General features: G+C 55.2%; 1 protein-coding gene across 1 annotated transcript; it reads right to left on the bottom strand.

The window, feature by feature from the left end:
• Positions 1–342: 342 nt before the first annotated feature.
• Positions 343–14,517, bottom strand: DMKN (dermokine). Its single transcript, XM_087827477.1, has 19 exons — positions 14,116–14,517; positions 13,623–13,838; positions 13,455–13,514; positions 13,134–13,184; positions 12,717–12,983; positions 11,555–11,617; positions 11,280–11,330; positions 8,949–9,002; positions 8,011–8,061; positions 7,856–7,903; positions 7,609–7,656; positions 4,992–5,048; positions 4,606–4,653; positions 2,973–3,023; positions 2,823–2,864; positions 2,194–2,265; positions 1,178–1,201; positions 1,022–1,069; positions 343–502 (listed from the first exon to the last, which is right to left on the bottom strand). Exons 1-18 carry the CDS (start codon positions 14,515–14,517, stop codon positions 1,022–1,024), a joined length of 1,653 nt encoding a protein of 550 aa, XP_087683603.1. The 3' UTR covers positions 343–502.
• Positions 14,518–15,055: the final 538 nt, after the last annotated feature.

The raw sequence follows: 15,055 nt of genomic DNA, 5'->3' as shown, positions 1-15,055 counted from the left end.
GGCCCAGTGAGATCAGCTAGCTACTTCTTGTCAGGGCTGCCCAGGTCTTATCTCTCTCAGCCCACCACTGTGTATATCAGTGTCAGGAGGAAGGCAGGTTATCTGCCCCTAAATCGCTCTTCCATCCTCCCTGGTCCAGGCCATAAGTATAATGCTAAAGAATAAAATTTGCAAAAGTCTTAGAGAAGCAAGATTCATGTTTTATTTCCACAGAGAAACTCAAAAGTGGGAAGCTCCTCCTAAAAGACTGTCAGTGACTTCAGGTCATGAAGGGGGTAGGTAGAGGAAGTGGCTGGTTTATTTGATGAGGCTGGTGGTCAAGGAGACACCACACCGGGTGGGGAGAAACAAGGGACAGACAGACCAGGTCCCCAACCTAGAAAAAGCAGGTGTCAACACCCAGACCAGGCCTGGCATGGAGGGAGAGCTCGGGGAGGGGAGCAGTTGGGCTCCTTGATGACTGATGTTTTTCAGGTCCTCAGGCGTGGCTGGGAGCAATTTTCTAGAAGAAAAGAAAAGAGCAAATGTAGCTGTGACTACTCCCCAATCTGTTGAAACCAGGCGTCCCTTCATCCAGCTCCTGCGATCCCCCAGTTCCTTTGTGTCTCACCTATTTCACCTGCCATCCTTCACTTCTGCTGTCCCCTAAAGCAGGTTGTGAGGTTCTGCCAAGTTATTCTATTACCTCTCCCCGAATAGGGACTCACTCCTGCCTCCTGTCTCCGACCCTTTACACCTGAAAGGCTCACCTCTCTACAGTTGCCCTGCACAGTTCCTGTCCCAGTCTCTCTCCTTAACCTAGTGTGCCACCTCCATGGTCCCACCTCCATCAGGCTTCACTCAGCAATCACGGGTGCTTTCTAAGTAGATCATGTCTCATGAGTTTTTCGCCACACCCCCACACTGGGCTCACCTCCTCGATACCTTTAGAGTATCCATCCAGAGCAAAGCAAATGCCTGCCCCTGGGTGGTAGCGCCCCAGCTCCTGGATGCAGCCGAGCATGGCTCCCTAAACACTCACCTACCAGAACTTCACCCACTGCAGCAGGCCAGGCCGTGCCCGGGAAGCCTGCAGGACAGGGAGAATGTCTGAGTGGACATCGCACTATCCCCAGCACAGCCTCTGCCCTCACACCCTATCTCTCACAGGCCGGATTTTCTTTGCCCCAGAACTTACCGAGGAAGAAACTGTGACTCCCCCCTGCAAAGAGAAGACCAGAATAGGTGCTATGGGGCTACAGTGACCTCTCTGGACTGTGCCATGTCCTTGGGCCTCAGGAAGGGCCCTGTGAAAGGAGCAGGCTTAGACCAGTTTATCTCAAAGGTCCTTCAGCCCATGGAATTGTTTTTCACAGCAGAGTTTATTCTCTGAAACACATTTCACCCAAGATGATGCTGAAAGTGGCCCCTTAGCACGCACTGCCCACAGGGAATGAATGAGACTAGGCAGGTCTCCCTCCGCCCGCGAGGTGGATGGAAATTGGCCACAAGTAACTGGCGAAGTGGACGCTGCAGGCAGTGTGAGCGGCCTCTCCTCCCATCAGCAGAGTTTCTGATCTGGTGGAGGCCTCTCCTTGAGCGCAGGGCCTTACTGTTCTGACAGGTGGGGGGAAATACCACCTGCTTTTGCCCCACCAGCCCAATTAGTATTTAGCACATTTACTTACTGAATTTGTAAGGTTGTTTTCTTTGCAACCAAATGCAACCAAATTCTCAAATGTCCTTCCTTTTACTTCCCTTGTGGAATGAAGCATCTATTTCCCACCAACCAAGAGTTCCTAGGCTGGCTTTGCCTGTGTGTCCATGTCCGCCCCCCCCCCCCCCAGCAGGCCAGCAGTTAGAGAGAGAGCGGATGCTGCGAAGGAAGGCTGCCTGTTCTGCCACGTGTCATGTGACTTTCTGAGGAGCACATGTTTCTCTTCGAGAGGATGGTGGTTCCCAGTTTTCTCCATGATGTCGCCACTGCTCCCTTGCAACCTTTTCTGAGCGTGAGTGTAAAGAGCCATGAACTGTCTTCCCTCCCCTTCCAAAATGCTCTTAGGGAGTAGAGGATACGAGGCATGGAGAGACATGACTTGCAGAGTGAGCAGGACTTGGCCTCAGCTAACCCACGGAGAGGACCGTGGCAGCGAAAGGCTCCCCCCACCTCATGCAGAGGCCCCAGTGGGAAACCGGGGCGGCTGCAAGGCTTACCTTAGCGGGCATCTTGGCTGGGTACTGCCCACCGGAGGCAGTAGGATACGCCTGCTGGTTGTAATTGTAGTTCTGCGGAAGAAAGGGGGCGGTGGGTAGTGGAGAGGGGCAGGGGCAGGGGCAGGGCAGGGGCAGGGGCAGGGGCAGGGGCAGGGGCAGAGTCAGAGGCAGGGGCAGGGGCAGGGGCAGGGGCAGGGGCAGAGGCAGGGGCAGGGGCAGAGTCAGAGGCAGGGGCAGGGGCAGGGGCAGGGGCAGGGCAGGGGCAGGGGCAGGGGCAGGGGCAGGGGCAGGGGCAGGGGCAGGGGCAGGGGCAGGGGCAGGGGCAGGGGCAGGAGCAGCACAGGAGGGATGAAGGCATTTTGCTCTGGAATAAACACCCCCACCTCCCTGCCTGGCTGGACCTTTCTCAAAGCCCCTGCCTCCCCCCCCTCCCCCCCCAGCCTGGTGTCATGTGTTTTCCTTTCTAGAATCTCCTTCAGCCATCCACAGCCCACGGGCACACTCCTATGGCCCTAGCCCAAATGGCTCGGCCTCCTTCCCTCTTCCAACTCAAGCGTTACTGGGCAGTGAGGGGAGACCAAGGAATGAGGTGAGGTCTAAGTCGGGTGGCCACGTGGCAGATTTCTTACCTTAGAAGTCACAGCTGCTGGCTCTGACCATTCTGCACCAGGCTGAGAAAATTACAGAACAGAGCGAAGGAGAAGTTAGATTGGCCAGAAGGAAGGACAGGACTGAGAGGGACCCAGGGCCTCCAAGGTCAGTCTGAGGCAGAGCCTTACCTGGCCAGCACTGCCTGCCCTCTTCTGGAGTGATGATGATGGGTAGTCATCCTGTAAGAAAGAGGGAGCCGCAGTCAGAGTGTCTCGGTGGTCCTCGGGCCTTGCAGATTTGCAGGTCTCCAGCATCCTGCCGCCTAGGAGCCCTCCCTTCGGAGCACCAGCATCCCACCTCCCCCCCCACCCTTCTCAGTGGTCCAGAAGTGCTGCCTCCAGAGAGGGCAGTGAGCCTGGAGGCAGCTGATGGCCCAGATAGATACAGGCAGGTTTCCACACTCGGTGCTGGGGAGTGAGCGTAGAGAACTGGGTTTAGCAACACCATCCCCACCCAGGCACCTGGAACGCTGGCAGGCTGGCCTGAGGCTGACCTAGAATGACAAGTGTGTGGTGCCCACGCAGGCTCCCATGGGGGCAGACCCAGGGCCCTCCACCCCAGCCCACCTTTTGGTGACACCAAACCCTGCTCCCCTAATAGGCCCTTTATCCCTGTTCACAGATGCTGTTCCCAAAGTGGAGTGTGCAACGTTAGCTCTGGGTCAAAGAGAAAGAAAGGAGGGAAATACAAGGAAGGAGGTGAAGCTCCTATGACAGGGGGAAGACGCACCTGCCACCTGCCCTCCCCGCTTGAGACAAGGGGTCGTTTCTAAGCAGTGGGAGAGAAGTTAGTTCCTTCCATCATCATTTCTCTCCTAGCAACACCACCACCCCCTCACACACACAGGGTTAGCATGTTCTTCTGAACTCTGGCTTAACTCTACCTTACCCTCCCCTGACTGACCTTCCACTCCACCGTTAGCCCTAACACTGAGGTCGCAAACTGGTTGACCACAGGCCTCCGGACATTTTTTACTTGGTTTGCATCTTTTAAATTAATTTACTTGTGAGCAATTAAAAATCAGATTTCTAACTTTTCTTGAAGAACCAGGTGTCACACTGATGCTGCCTGGGAACGTGACAATGCTCAGCTGGAAGGCCTTGGCCTCCTCCTTTGCATGGCCCCACCTGTCCAGCTTCAGGCGCCTGGCCCATGTGGACTAGTGAGTGGGCACCCTTGCCTCAGTGCCTAAGGGACCTGGTTCCTGAAGGCCACTAGTCATGCAGAATTGAGGTGTGGCTTTCTGGGAGACCCAGAGGCCCTGCCTATCCTTCCCGGAGCCCAGATAGTCAGACCCTGTGCACCTGCCTGCAGTTGACAATGACCTGACCCCCTCACCCTCATACCTACTGTTACCCTTCAACCTTCCTCCTTACTGCCTCCTTTCCAGTTGAGGCCCCTCCCTCTTCCCCGCCTCACGGTCCCCAACACCTGCTCACCCTGCAGAGCCCACCCAGCTGTGGCTCCCCCAGAGCCAGGCCAGGCCCAGCAGGAGCAGCAGCGGAGCAGAGACAGAGGCCAGCTTCGTGTTCCTGGGCCTGTGAGGGCCCCAGCCCCCGGCCTGGGCTTTTATCCTAAGGAGGACTCGCCACTCTGCTCCTTTTTCAGTGACTTAGGAAAGTGGGAAAGGAGGGAGGCACCCTCCCTCAGCAGAGAGGATGAGGAACTGGGACAAAATCTGCCAGCCATTGCCAAGGACCCAGAACCCCGCATCCCCAGAGCCGAGCTTCCTGACCCCAAAGTATGTTCTGCAGCCCTTACCTCGATAATTGCTTTCCAGTTCAAGAAAGGGGTGTTGTGTTTGAAATCCTGGAAGGAGAGGGAGAGATGAGTGGGCACCAGGGAGACACATTCAGAGGGTGGAGTGTGCAGCTCACTGGGAAAGTTTCCAGACCAGCACAAGAATGGGCTTTGGAGACTGGATGTGGTTGGGGTTAAAGGAAGATAAGCTCAGTGAGGCTGTTAGAATTTCTAATGGTATCAGTGATAAGATTTGGGTGAGATTTCTCATCTCCAAAATAAACGGGGAACTCTGTGCCATGTGGGTTGGAGCTGCGGGTTGGCTGCCTTAAGGGAGGAGGAGAGAGGGATGACCAGGCATGACCAGGACCCCAGCTCTTCAAACAGTGAGAAGAGAATTGTCCTACCTCCCAGAGTCGACTGAAGTAGAGGAGGGCTCGGGTGCTGGGGGTCGGGACTTCACCCTGTGGATGAAAGGTGGGGAGCAGGTTAGCAGAGAGCCTGATCCCCTGGTCACCTAAGCCCCTACTCCCGCTCCCACCATTTCTCAGTCTTCCGAATTGCACTGTGACCAAAAGCTGGGTGTCTTTAAGGACCAGAAGACTACTTCTGCAAGCAGAGGAAGAGAGAAGCTAGATCTCTGGAGCCATTAACCGTCCTCCTGGCCCCTAGCGCACAGAGAGAACAGTTCTCTACCCTGTTTCCCCTTCCTCTTGCTGAACACAACCGCAGCAAAACCTCAGGACCGAGACCTGCCGCACGGCTCCCTGCCTCTTTCACCTGCCGTGCCACCTCCAGCCCATTTCCCAGAGCTGTGGGGCTCAAGTCATCCCTTCCAAGGCCCCCGGGATAACAGCTGAGACGGAAGAAAGGAGCAGAGACCAGGAGCGTGGGGTAGCTGAGGTTTATTTCAAGGGCAGGGGCTGAGATTAGTGGTAAGATAGTGCTGTTTTAAGAAGGGGTGGGGGGCTCCCATCCATCTTCTTAAGCTCCTTGTCTGGAGGTCACGGGATGTGAAAGCTCCTCTCATCCTGGGCAAAGAAATAGGTTCTAAGAGGGAGCTCAAGGAACAGGACTGCAGGGAGTGATGGACCAAGTCAAGGTTAGATTGGACCCCTGCTCCAGAAGTCTGCAGGGGCCGTTTTGAACCACGGCTGTCATCCAGTCAAACTCAGATATTCCAGCTTGGGCTATAACCCCACACCTTGCCAGGAATGTTATGTATAGCCCCCCATCTTCACTCCTCACAATGGAGGAAGTCCTCAGCCCCTCCCCACACTGTGAAGGAGCTGGGGCTCCCCATTCTCCTCTCTGCCCAACTCTGTCCTGCCCCTCTTCTGAGATCTGCTCCTCCGGGAAGTCACCCCAAATGAATGCTGCCTGACTGCAGGCACTCACTTCACTGCCCCCTAGAGGTGAGGAAGCACTCTGCTGTCCTGTCTGTCCTGGCCCTCTGGGAGGTGCCTGTCTGTGCCCTGGTTCCCCATCAGACCCCAAGGGCCCCATGCTCGGGGGCCTGGCCCCTGTGGTTCACAGTAAGGAGTCTTGCCCACCAGAGACCGTTCTCCTGAAACAGACATAGTCTCTTTGTTCATTTAGTTCGTGCAAAGCAGACTGTGCTGCATCTGGGAACATCTGCATCTTCTATCTTCCACTCCTCCTTCCCCCCAAAGGGTGGCTTTGACTTTCCTGAGGTCTGGGCTGCCTCTTTGCTTCCCTCTCCCTCCACGCCCTCTCCCACCACCCTCTCTTCTGCACAAGGTTTGGGGGCCAGGGTCCTGGTCTTCATTTTCTTGTTTTCTTTTTAATTCTCACCAGAGGACATTTTTCCCATTGCTTTTCAGAGAGTAGAAGGAAGTGAGAGAGGGAGAGAAGCACCAATGTGAGAGAGACACATCAATTGGCTGCTTCCCACACGCGCCCAACCTGAGCCAGGGATGGAGCCTGCAACCGAGGTATGTGCTCTTGGCTAGAATCAAACCCAGGACCCTTCAGTCCTCAGGCCGATGCTCTAACCACTGAGCAAAACCGGCCAGGGCTAATCTTCAGTCTTTTAAGTTAAGGATTAGAAACTCAACTGAACATAGACCAGTCAGGTGGCTAGAATGACTGATGGGCAGGGGAAGTCCGGCCACTGGAAAGCAAGCCCCCATGGCAAGAAGCAGCTGCCGCTCAGCTTCAGTTTATTGTAGGCCCACGGAAAGGGGCCCCGTGTTGACAATTTTTTCAAGAGAAGTCAGGAATCCAAGTCATTTTGTGAAGTCTATCCATTTTTAAACTTTGGCAACTAATTTACATTGGTTGTTTTGTGTGTGTTTTTAAGTGTATCAAACAAAACACATAATTGGGCTGCCAGCTGCAGCTTCTGCCTGTGGTATTTGTTTGAGCCGTTTGTCTGCCCTCACCCTCTCCTTCCAGCCCACTCTCTCTACTATTCTGGTGTCGAGTCGGCCTGGCCAGGACTTTCCCTGAAAGAGGAAGGGGTGGGCAGGGAGGAAGAAGAAAGGGGTCCTGGGTTCCAAGCGTCCCCTAAGATTAAGTATGTACAGGGCACCCACCAGACCCTCAGCAGATGTGGCTTTCTCCTTCCCTTCTCTCTCCGTGTCAGGCCTCGTGTGGCCTTTTAGCTCCACAGGGCTATTCAGTCCACCTCCCCACCCCGGCCTCCCCTGCCCCTCTGGTTTCCTGAGGATTACATCTATGTACTCTCCCGTTAACCTCCAAGTCTCGAAGGGGAAAGTGAGGTTCAGACCTGTTGAGGTTGGCATTTTAAGGTATGAAAGAGGCCCATTCATTTCTCATCCCCAACTCCTAACTGTCTGCAAAGTCTCCCTCTCTTTTCAGATGTCTGCTATCCCTCCTCCTTGTTTTCATTTTTTGTTTGTTTGTTTTTTTGTTTGCTTTTAGCACTGGCCGAAATGCTCTTCATGGCCATCATCATCACGTCCCTGGCTTAGAGCTTTCACTTTCTTCCCTATCTCCCTCTCCCACAAAGATCAAATGGCATGGCTTTCCAGCCCTTACCTTGTTTATGGCATCCCAGTTAATGAAACCCAGCTTGGCTTTAAAGTTCTGCAGAGAGAAAGAGAGAAAGGAGACTGACCAAACTGGATCACAATAATGTAATTGGCTCAGGGCCTCAGGATGAGAGAGGTCAAGGGCCACCACTGACAGCTGTTATAGAAAGAGGACTTCATCCCGTGGGGTCAAGGGACAGGGTTTTTGTTTTCCAAAGAAGAATGAATGAGCAGAGCTGTCTTACTGAACTCACCTTCCAGAAAGTGTCGAAGTTGAAGGGCCCAGGAGATGTCTGAGAGTTCTAAGGAACCAATGAGAAATGGGGTGAGAGTAAGAACCCACTTTGTGAGCAAGAGGCATGGGTGTCTGGAGGATCCTAGCCCAAGGTGGGGTAATGCCTCCACTCACCAGGTTATTGATTCCACCGACAGCTTCACCTCCCCCACTGGACCCTTGCCCCTGGGTGGGGAAAGGGGGACTCATGTTCAAGGCTTGTGCATCTTGTCATGGGTACCACCCATCAACCTGCTCCTGGCCCCCTCATCTTTGCCTTTGCTCAACACCATGTACCCTCTGTAAAGTCACCTCTCTTCTTCTTTATGCAATACCTAAGAACCCCACCTCCAGGAAGCCTTCCTGGAATGACTCATTATTTGCTTCCTAGAATAACCTTACCCACTCCCTAATGTGTAGTCTCGCTGTGTGCCAGGCACTGTGCCTTATCCTGCCATGTTCCTTTGTGGAGATGTCTCCATTTGACAGATGAGGAAACACACTTAGAGCTGTCCAACAGCTTGCCTCAGATCTGTCTCCGTGTCAGACTTCAGTGTCTGCGCCCTGAGCCCCCTGGGTTGGGTTGTGATGCAGAAATCTTTGCAGTTACTGTGGGGGTGAGAAAGTTAGGCTTCACTGTCCCCGCCTTACCCAAGAGGAAGGCCAGGCTCGTGGAGGTCAACTGACTTGCCTGAAGATTCACAGATGACAAATGACCCAGCTGGTGTTTGAACTCCCATTTCTAACTCAAAGTTCACTGCCTCCCTGCTTCTCAACACTTCCTCTTTCAGTATGATTTTTAAAATTTCCCCTTGGCCATTCTTCTGTTATTTTCATCTGCTTTTCCCTCACAGACATAATAGGACTGTGACTGCAGTTGGAGCAGGGAGAGAATGGATGGATCAAGGAGGATGCTGGGGACCCCGGGCCCCTGTCAGGTCCCCTGGTAGTCACCTGACACAGGTTCAGAACAGCTGGTAAGAAGAAACTGATATTTCGCTTTCTTTTCCCAGGCCCTTTGCATTCTGTCCCCACACTCTACCATCCCTTCTCCAAAAGCCATCCCTGCTCACCTGATAATTGCCTTGGGAGCCCCCAACGAAGTGGCCACCTTCCCTGTTTATTCCCTGAGGAGAGAAAATGGAGAAGAGCTGGTGGGATGTGAGGTGAGATGTAGGTGAAGGATTCCTGAATCAAGACTGAGGCAAGAGCACGACAGAGGACTTCCCAGGACCCTGAGACAGGCCCTTCTCTCTGGGCAGCTCCGTCTTCCCTGGTGAATCTTGTTTCACCTCCTTGTGGATCGGGCTGTTGCTCACTCATGATGCTCATGGGTACCATAACCATCTGTTTCTGCTCCTGTCTGCAAGCTGTCCACAATTCACTAGGAAGGCCCTTTGCCACCAAGGAATTCTCCCCTGGGGTTGAAGCAGAAACCAGCCAGGCTGTTGAACTGAATTAATTCAAAATGCAGGACCCAGCGTGGGCTGAGGTTTTGCACTGGCCAGAAAGGTGATGCTAGCTGAGGATCGGCGGGAGCTGAGGTGGCACAGGAGTGGACTGCCTGCTCTCCTCCTAGGTACAGGTGAGTTCCTTTGAATTCTGCTTCCACTCTTTGGCGTGGATCCCAGACCTACTGGCCCCTCTTCATTCCCAGAACTAAGCTCTAGACCAGGCCGGGAGGTGGGACTGTCTGCCCTGTTAGTATTGCTGCTGCAGAGCTGGCCTCCAGCCCACTTCCTGCTGCCATAGTCCCTACTCTCAAGACCAGTTGTCTCCTTACCCTGATGTCACCAGAGCCACTGGGGCCTCTGAAGCCCTGACGGACAAGACAGTGAAACCCAGGTCATTGTTTTAAATCCTAGGTCCATCCCTGAAAGTTTATGTATGATTTAATACGATCCCTCTTAAAATCCTAATGGAATTCTCTTTGGAACTTGTCAAAATCCTCTTGAAGTTCATTTGGAAGAACAAATGTCTAAGACTCAGCAAGAAAACACTGGAAAAGAGAAGCAGCAAGCGGGGACTCATACTGCAGGTATGAATGTACTATAGAGCTACCATGAATAACATGGTATGGCTCCTGGCCCAGATCAGATGAATTGATTTAACAAAATAGAACTCCCAGAAGCTCTCCCCAGAGGTATTTATAAGTGATGCTTTAAATCAATGATGGAAATGATTCCATGCACAAGGCTGGGAATACCAGTTAAGGTTTTTGGGAAAAACTTATTTATACCTGCCTGGCCGGCGTAGCTCAGCAGTTGAACATCCGAAACTATGATCCAGCAGATCTCGTTTCGACTCCCGGTCAGGGCACAGGCCCAGATTGTGGGCTTGACCCCCAACAGGGGGCGAGCAGGAAGCAACCAATCAATGACTCTCTCTCATCATTAATGTTTCTATCTCTCTCTTTACCTCTCTCTTCCTCTCTCTGAAATCAATAAAAATATATAGGTACTTTAAAGCTATCTGTCCCTCACCAGTTTCCTCCTCCTGTTTTTATCTGGCTGTCTCCTCCTAAGAGAGCACACAGATCTGATCCAAAGGGCAGGGTCTGCCTCCTTGGATCTAGGGGTGGACTAGACAGTACATAGTGAAATAACACCCAGATGGGTTAAAGAGTTAAATTTGACAATGAAATTACAGAAGTACTAGTAATGCTAGAAGAAAATAAAGACCATTGTTTTCAAAAGCAGAAACCCTAGAAAAGGAGACTTTGGTGTGAAAAAACTAGAAATAAAGTTACAGACTGGGAGAGGTTTTCTTGAAACCTGCCTACCCGTAAAGGGTTAGTATCCCCAATATTTTAGGAGCTCTTCAGCGAGCCTTGTCAATGTAGCACCACAGGGTCATGCCGCACTCACATGAGGACACAGAGCAGCAGTACCAGCCTCGCCCAGAGCTTGTTAGAAACCAGAATCTCGGCCGCACCTAGAGCTGCTGAACCAGACCCGCGTTCTCACCAGGCCCCAGGCGATCTGGGTGCACAGTGGTGTGACACTTCTTGTCAGCATTACGGATACTTGACAGAGAACCCAAATTTCCAGAATGACTAGGAGGGGGACATATGCCTTCAAAACACCATTTCAAACTCTGCCAAAGGGGCCACCAAATTATGCTCACAGCCAGGTATTGAACATTCGAAACAATTATGGCTCTAAAAGGACTGGCTCTCATACGATTTTTCACAGCCCCATCTGTGGGGTATGCCACCTAAGGATTCATTACTCCTTTGGAGATTGTTAGTAATTTTATGCTCTTGGTCTCTTCCCCTAAACTGAAATTCCCCACAGATGGGGCTGGGGTGGAGATTAGCAGTAGGAGGGCGGCTGGACAGAGCTGAGTTAAAGGAACGAGGTCGAGGCACAGTGATGAAGTGTGGTCACAAGTTTGGCTCTCACCTGACCCCCAGACCCTCCGGACACCCGGACTTCATTTCCTGGGTTGTCACACTGTGGGAAAGAGAAAGCAGATTGCTCTCTGTCCCTCCCCAGACTCCAGTTCCAGCCCTCAAGTTGCAGCTCTTTAACCCTGAAGCTAAGCCAGGCCAGCCCAGCTGTCACTCCCATCACCAACACCAGCAGCCCAGCTGGCTCCCTCCCGTCACCCGAGGGGCCTCCCCTTTTCCTTCCCTGGGATCAGGGCCACCGTGCAGGTGTGAACACCAGACACTCACCCCGGGTTTGCTCCCTCCACCGCCTCCTCCGCTGCTTCCCGAGGAAGAGCCAGCATTGTTTCCCTAGAAGGGAAAGCAGGAGCCAGCCGGTGTCTTAAAAGGACCGAAGGGACCAAACAATTCCCAGCCACCTACCCCCGCCCCAACCTCCACACCGCCAGTCCTCAGCCAGTCGGTCACTGAGGGAAGCTACTCAGAGCACAGGGAAGGCCAGGCGTGGCCACGTGTGCTAGGGAAGGTGGGACAACTGGGGGATTCTGAGCTGCTGCTCCCCACTTCCCAGCACGTGCGGGGGGTGGCCAGGCCTCTGCAGCCTAACTGCACACAAGCCCCCTGACACCTGCCCTTGTCCCTCCTCTCCCCTCGCCCTCTCCTGGAACCTAGAAAAGGGAAAGGGTCACTGGAAGGGAGCCTGATCCAAATTTCTAGAATTGCCTAACGGTTGCCCTTAGATGGAGTAAAAGCCGGTGGTACAAGGGGCAGTAAGTTAAAGCAGCTTATTGATCTGCTCGTTCTCGTCGCTTCCTTCCTCTTGCCTGACACCTTTCCCTGACTCCCAAGGAGGCCAGCAGTGCTGTCTCTCTGCAGGTCCCCTCTCAGGCACCTCCCCCAATCCAGCTGCCAGGTTGCGGCCCCTTCCTGGCCCCTTCACCCACGGGGAGGGGACGCGTGTGCAGCATCTGTACGAGTTAGTCTGCACCACAGCTGTCAAGGTCCCTCAGTCCCCACGTGTGCGCGCTTGTCCCAGACTCCCTGGAGCCTCCCTAAGCAGCGCTGTGCCTTTCCGCGCCCACCTCTCTTCCATTCATCACCCCCAGCTGCTGTCAGATTTGCCAAGCGCCCCGACTGCAGGAATGGGGGTCAGATGGGACAGAAAATCCCCCCACCGCGGAGGGGGCAGGGAGCAGGGAGCAGGGCTGGGGGGAGCAGAATTAGGGAGGGCACCCCTTCTGGAAAGTCGGGGCGCATATCTAAGGAACCCTGCTTGGGGGGGCTGGGGAGGTAGGGAACAGAAGCTGAAGGAGCCACAGGGTGCCACCTGCCAGTGATGCCACCTCCCCAGGGCTGGCAGCACTCAGGAAGACCCTGGAGTGCATCGCCTCGCCCGGGGCCACCAGGGCCTCAGCCCCATCTCTGCCTTCAGCCGAGGAGCAGAACTCACCCAGCTGCCCCCAGAACTGCCGCCACCGCTGCTGCCACTGCCACCGCCACTGCCACCGCCACTGCTGCCACTGCCGCCGCCACTGCTGCCACTGCCGCCGCCACTGCTGCCACTGCCACCGCCATAGTGGTCACTGCCGCCGCCGCCGCCGCTGCTGCCACCGCCACTGCCTCCACTGCCGCTGCCACTGCCGCCACTGCCGTTGCTGCCACTGTTGCCGCTGCCACTGCCACCGCCACTGCCACCGCCACCGTTGCCGCTGTTTCCCTGAGGGACCAAAGCAGGACTAAAGAAGAGAACACGACGACTGCTTTGCCCTGACCCCTTCCCCTCTCTCCAGGCGCGTCCCTGCCCAGCCCTAGGGGGCAGATCTGTCTGCTCCCTGTGCCAGGCGCCTCGGGTGGCCCATGGTCTTACCCAAGAGCTGCTGTAGCTTCCACCAGAGCCAGAGGGGGGCGGGTTGGTGCACTGCAGAGGAAAGGGGCCGGGAGCGTTGAGAGGGCAGCTGGGCCATCGCCACGCGGGGCTCTCCTCAGGGCTGGGCTCTCTTTCCCAGGCCTCCCGCGTCCCCAGTCATTCACATCCTGCTCTCCCTGGCCTCCTCCCCCGCCCCTCTCTTCCTGGCCAAGCGTCCCCTTAAGCCCTGCCTCCCCAACTCGGTCCCTCTTTGTCTCTCCTACTTTCAGTCACATGCACCCTGCACCCCGACACCCTCTTCTTCCCCGGCTGTCCTCTTACCTCGACATTTGGGTTGCCATTGCCCCTCACTGAGCCATAACCGGGTTGGGCCACAGCTCCCTGCAGGGAGGGTGAGACTGAGTATGGGGCCGAAGGATAGGGGAGGCGTGGAGAGTGTGGCTGGAGGGGAGGGAGGTCGCAGGATCAGGGCTGGGCAGCTTCCTTTACCTGAGCGTTGGTCCCCGGGTTGTATGGCCCTCCACTGCCTCCTTGGCCCCAGGAGCTCCCCTGAGAGTTGGTCCCCAAGCTGCCGCCTGGGCCTCCAGGGTATCCATGGTTCCAGGGAGTCCCTAGACCTTCAGGATTGCCCTGGATGTGGGCTCCGTGGCCACCCTGAGAAACAAAGACGCCGTGGCCTCCAGATGGAGGCTGCCCATTGGTTCCCTGCAAAGATAACATGCGTGCACTTAGTGTGCGTGACCTTATCACCCTGTGATGAGGCAGGGTGGGCAGAGCAACTAAGACAGAGAGGAGCCAGAGCAGGGCATGGGGGAGGCAGGAGAGACCCCAAGGTGGCAGAGGAAGGGTGCATAACATGGAAGGACACCGCCCCAGACAGCCACAAATAAGAGACTCCATCCCTTCAACTGATTCCCAAGATTCTCAGCCCAGCTGCCCGCAGTCTCCCATCCCCACTCCCAGCTCCCTTCCAGCCACTCACCCAAGCACCGTTGCTGCCAGGCATCCCCTGCCAGGAGCTGTGCGCACCATCTATTCCATGTCGAATAATATTCTCAGCCTGTCTGCCAGCCTCACTCCCAGTGTTTCCAAGAGCATGGGCTGCTTCCTCAGCCCCCCGGTGGATGGCCTCCCCAACCCTATGGTCGAAGGCATCACCCATCCCCGGGCCCATGGCCTCCCTGATTCCAGGGTTGCCCGCCTCTCTGGCCCCTTGGCTGATGGCCTTGTCGATTCCGTGACTAATGGCATCTCCCACCCCGCGTCCAATGGCTTCTCCAATATCTGCCGCAGCGCCTGCCCCTCCGTTTAGCAATGGGCCAGCCTCCCCACCGGCCAGGTACAGGGCCAGTAGGAGGCAGGCCAGGGCCCCCTGGAACTTCATCTCTGCCTGGCTCCTCCTCTCCCCTGAGTGTCTCCCCCCCCAAGCCTCCTCCTGGCCCTTTCTCTTCCTCTGAGGCTGTGCCCCCTCCGATCTCTTCTTCCTTCTGACTTCTCCTTTTCCCTCCTCCTAGGTCTGCAGCCTTCTCTCTCCTTTCCCAGACTCCCCTGCCTTCCCAGGGTTCTCTTCCCTGTCACTACTCCTTATACTGTAGCTTGGGAGAAGGTGACAGGGCTGGGCGGCCTGGAGTCCCTCCTCCCAGTGACTCAGGGCCAGCCAGCGATAGGGTAATGAGCTGTAATTGTGTCTGAGAGTCTGTGTTGAAACAGAGAGGGCCCATGCATCAGGGAGGGAGGCAGAAATGGAATGAGATGGCTGCAAAAGTGTCCCAGTTACCCAACCCCAGGAATTTGGGGCGCAGGGTGGGGATGGGGGCATCTGAGGAGATCGTCTGTTGGTGTCTCCTAGAGGTGGTAGGTGGAGGGGAACCACCGGCCGGGCCCCACCAGTGGGGCAAGGTGGGGAACTCAGAGGAACAGGA

Source organism: Miniopterus natalensis, chromosome 18 (assembly GCF_054644295.1).
Source record: "Miniopterus natalensis isolate mMinNat1 chromosome 18, mMinNat1.hap1, whole genome shotgun sequence".
NCBI lineage: Eukaryota > Metazoa > Chordata > Mammalia > Chiroptera > Miniopteridae > Miniopterus > Miniopterus natalensis.
This window is presented reverse-complemented; position numbering and strand designations above follow the sequence as displayed.

What these genes read in the sequence shown, in the direction of transcription:
- DMKN (XM_087827477.1), bottom strand. Translation starts at nt 14,517, where the DNA reads ATGAAGTTCCAGGGGGCCCTGGCCTGCCTCCTACTGGCCCTGTACCTG. An exon ending in ATGGCAACCCAAATGTCGAG is followed by an intron (nt 13,185 to 13,454) that starts GTAAGAGGACAG and finishes TTTCCTCTGCAG; the next exon opens with TGCACCAACCCGCCCCCCTC. An exon ending in TCGGTGGAATCAATAACCTG is followed by an intron (nt 7,904 to 8,010) that starts GTGAGTGGAGGC and finishes TTGGTTCCTTAG; the next exon opens with AACTCTCAGACATCTCCTGG.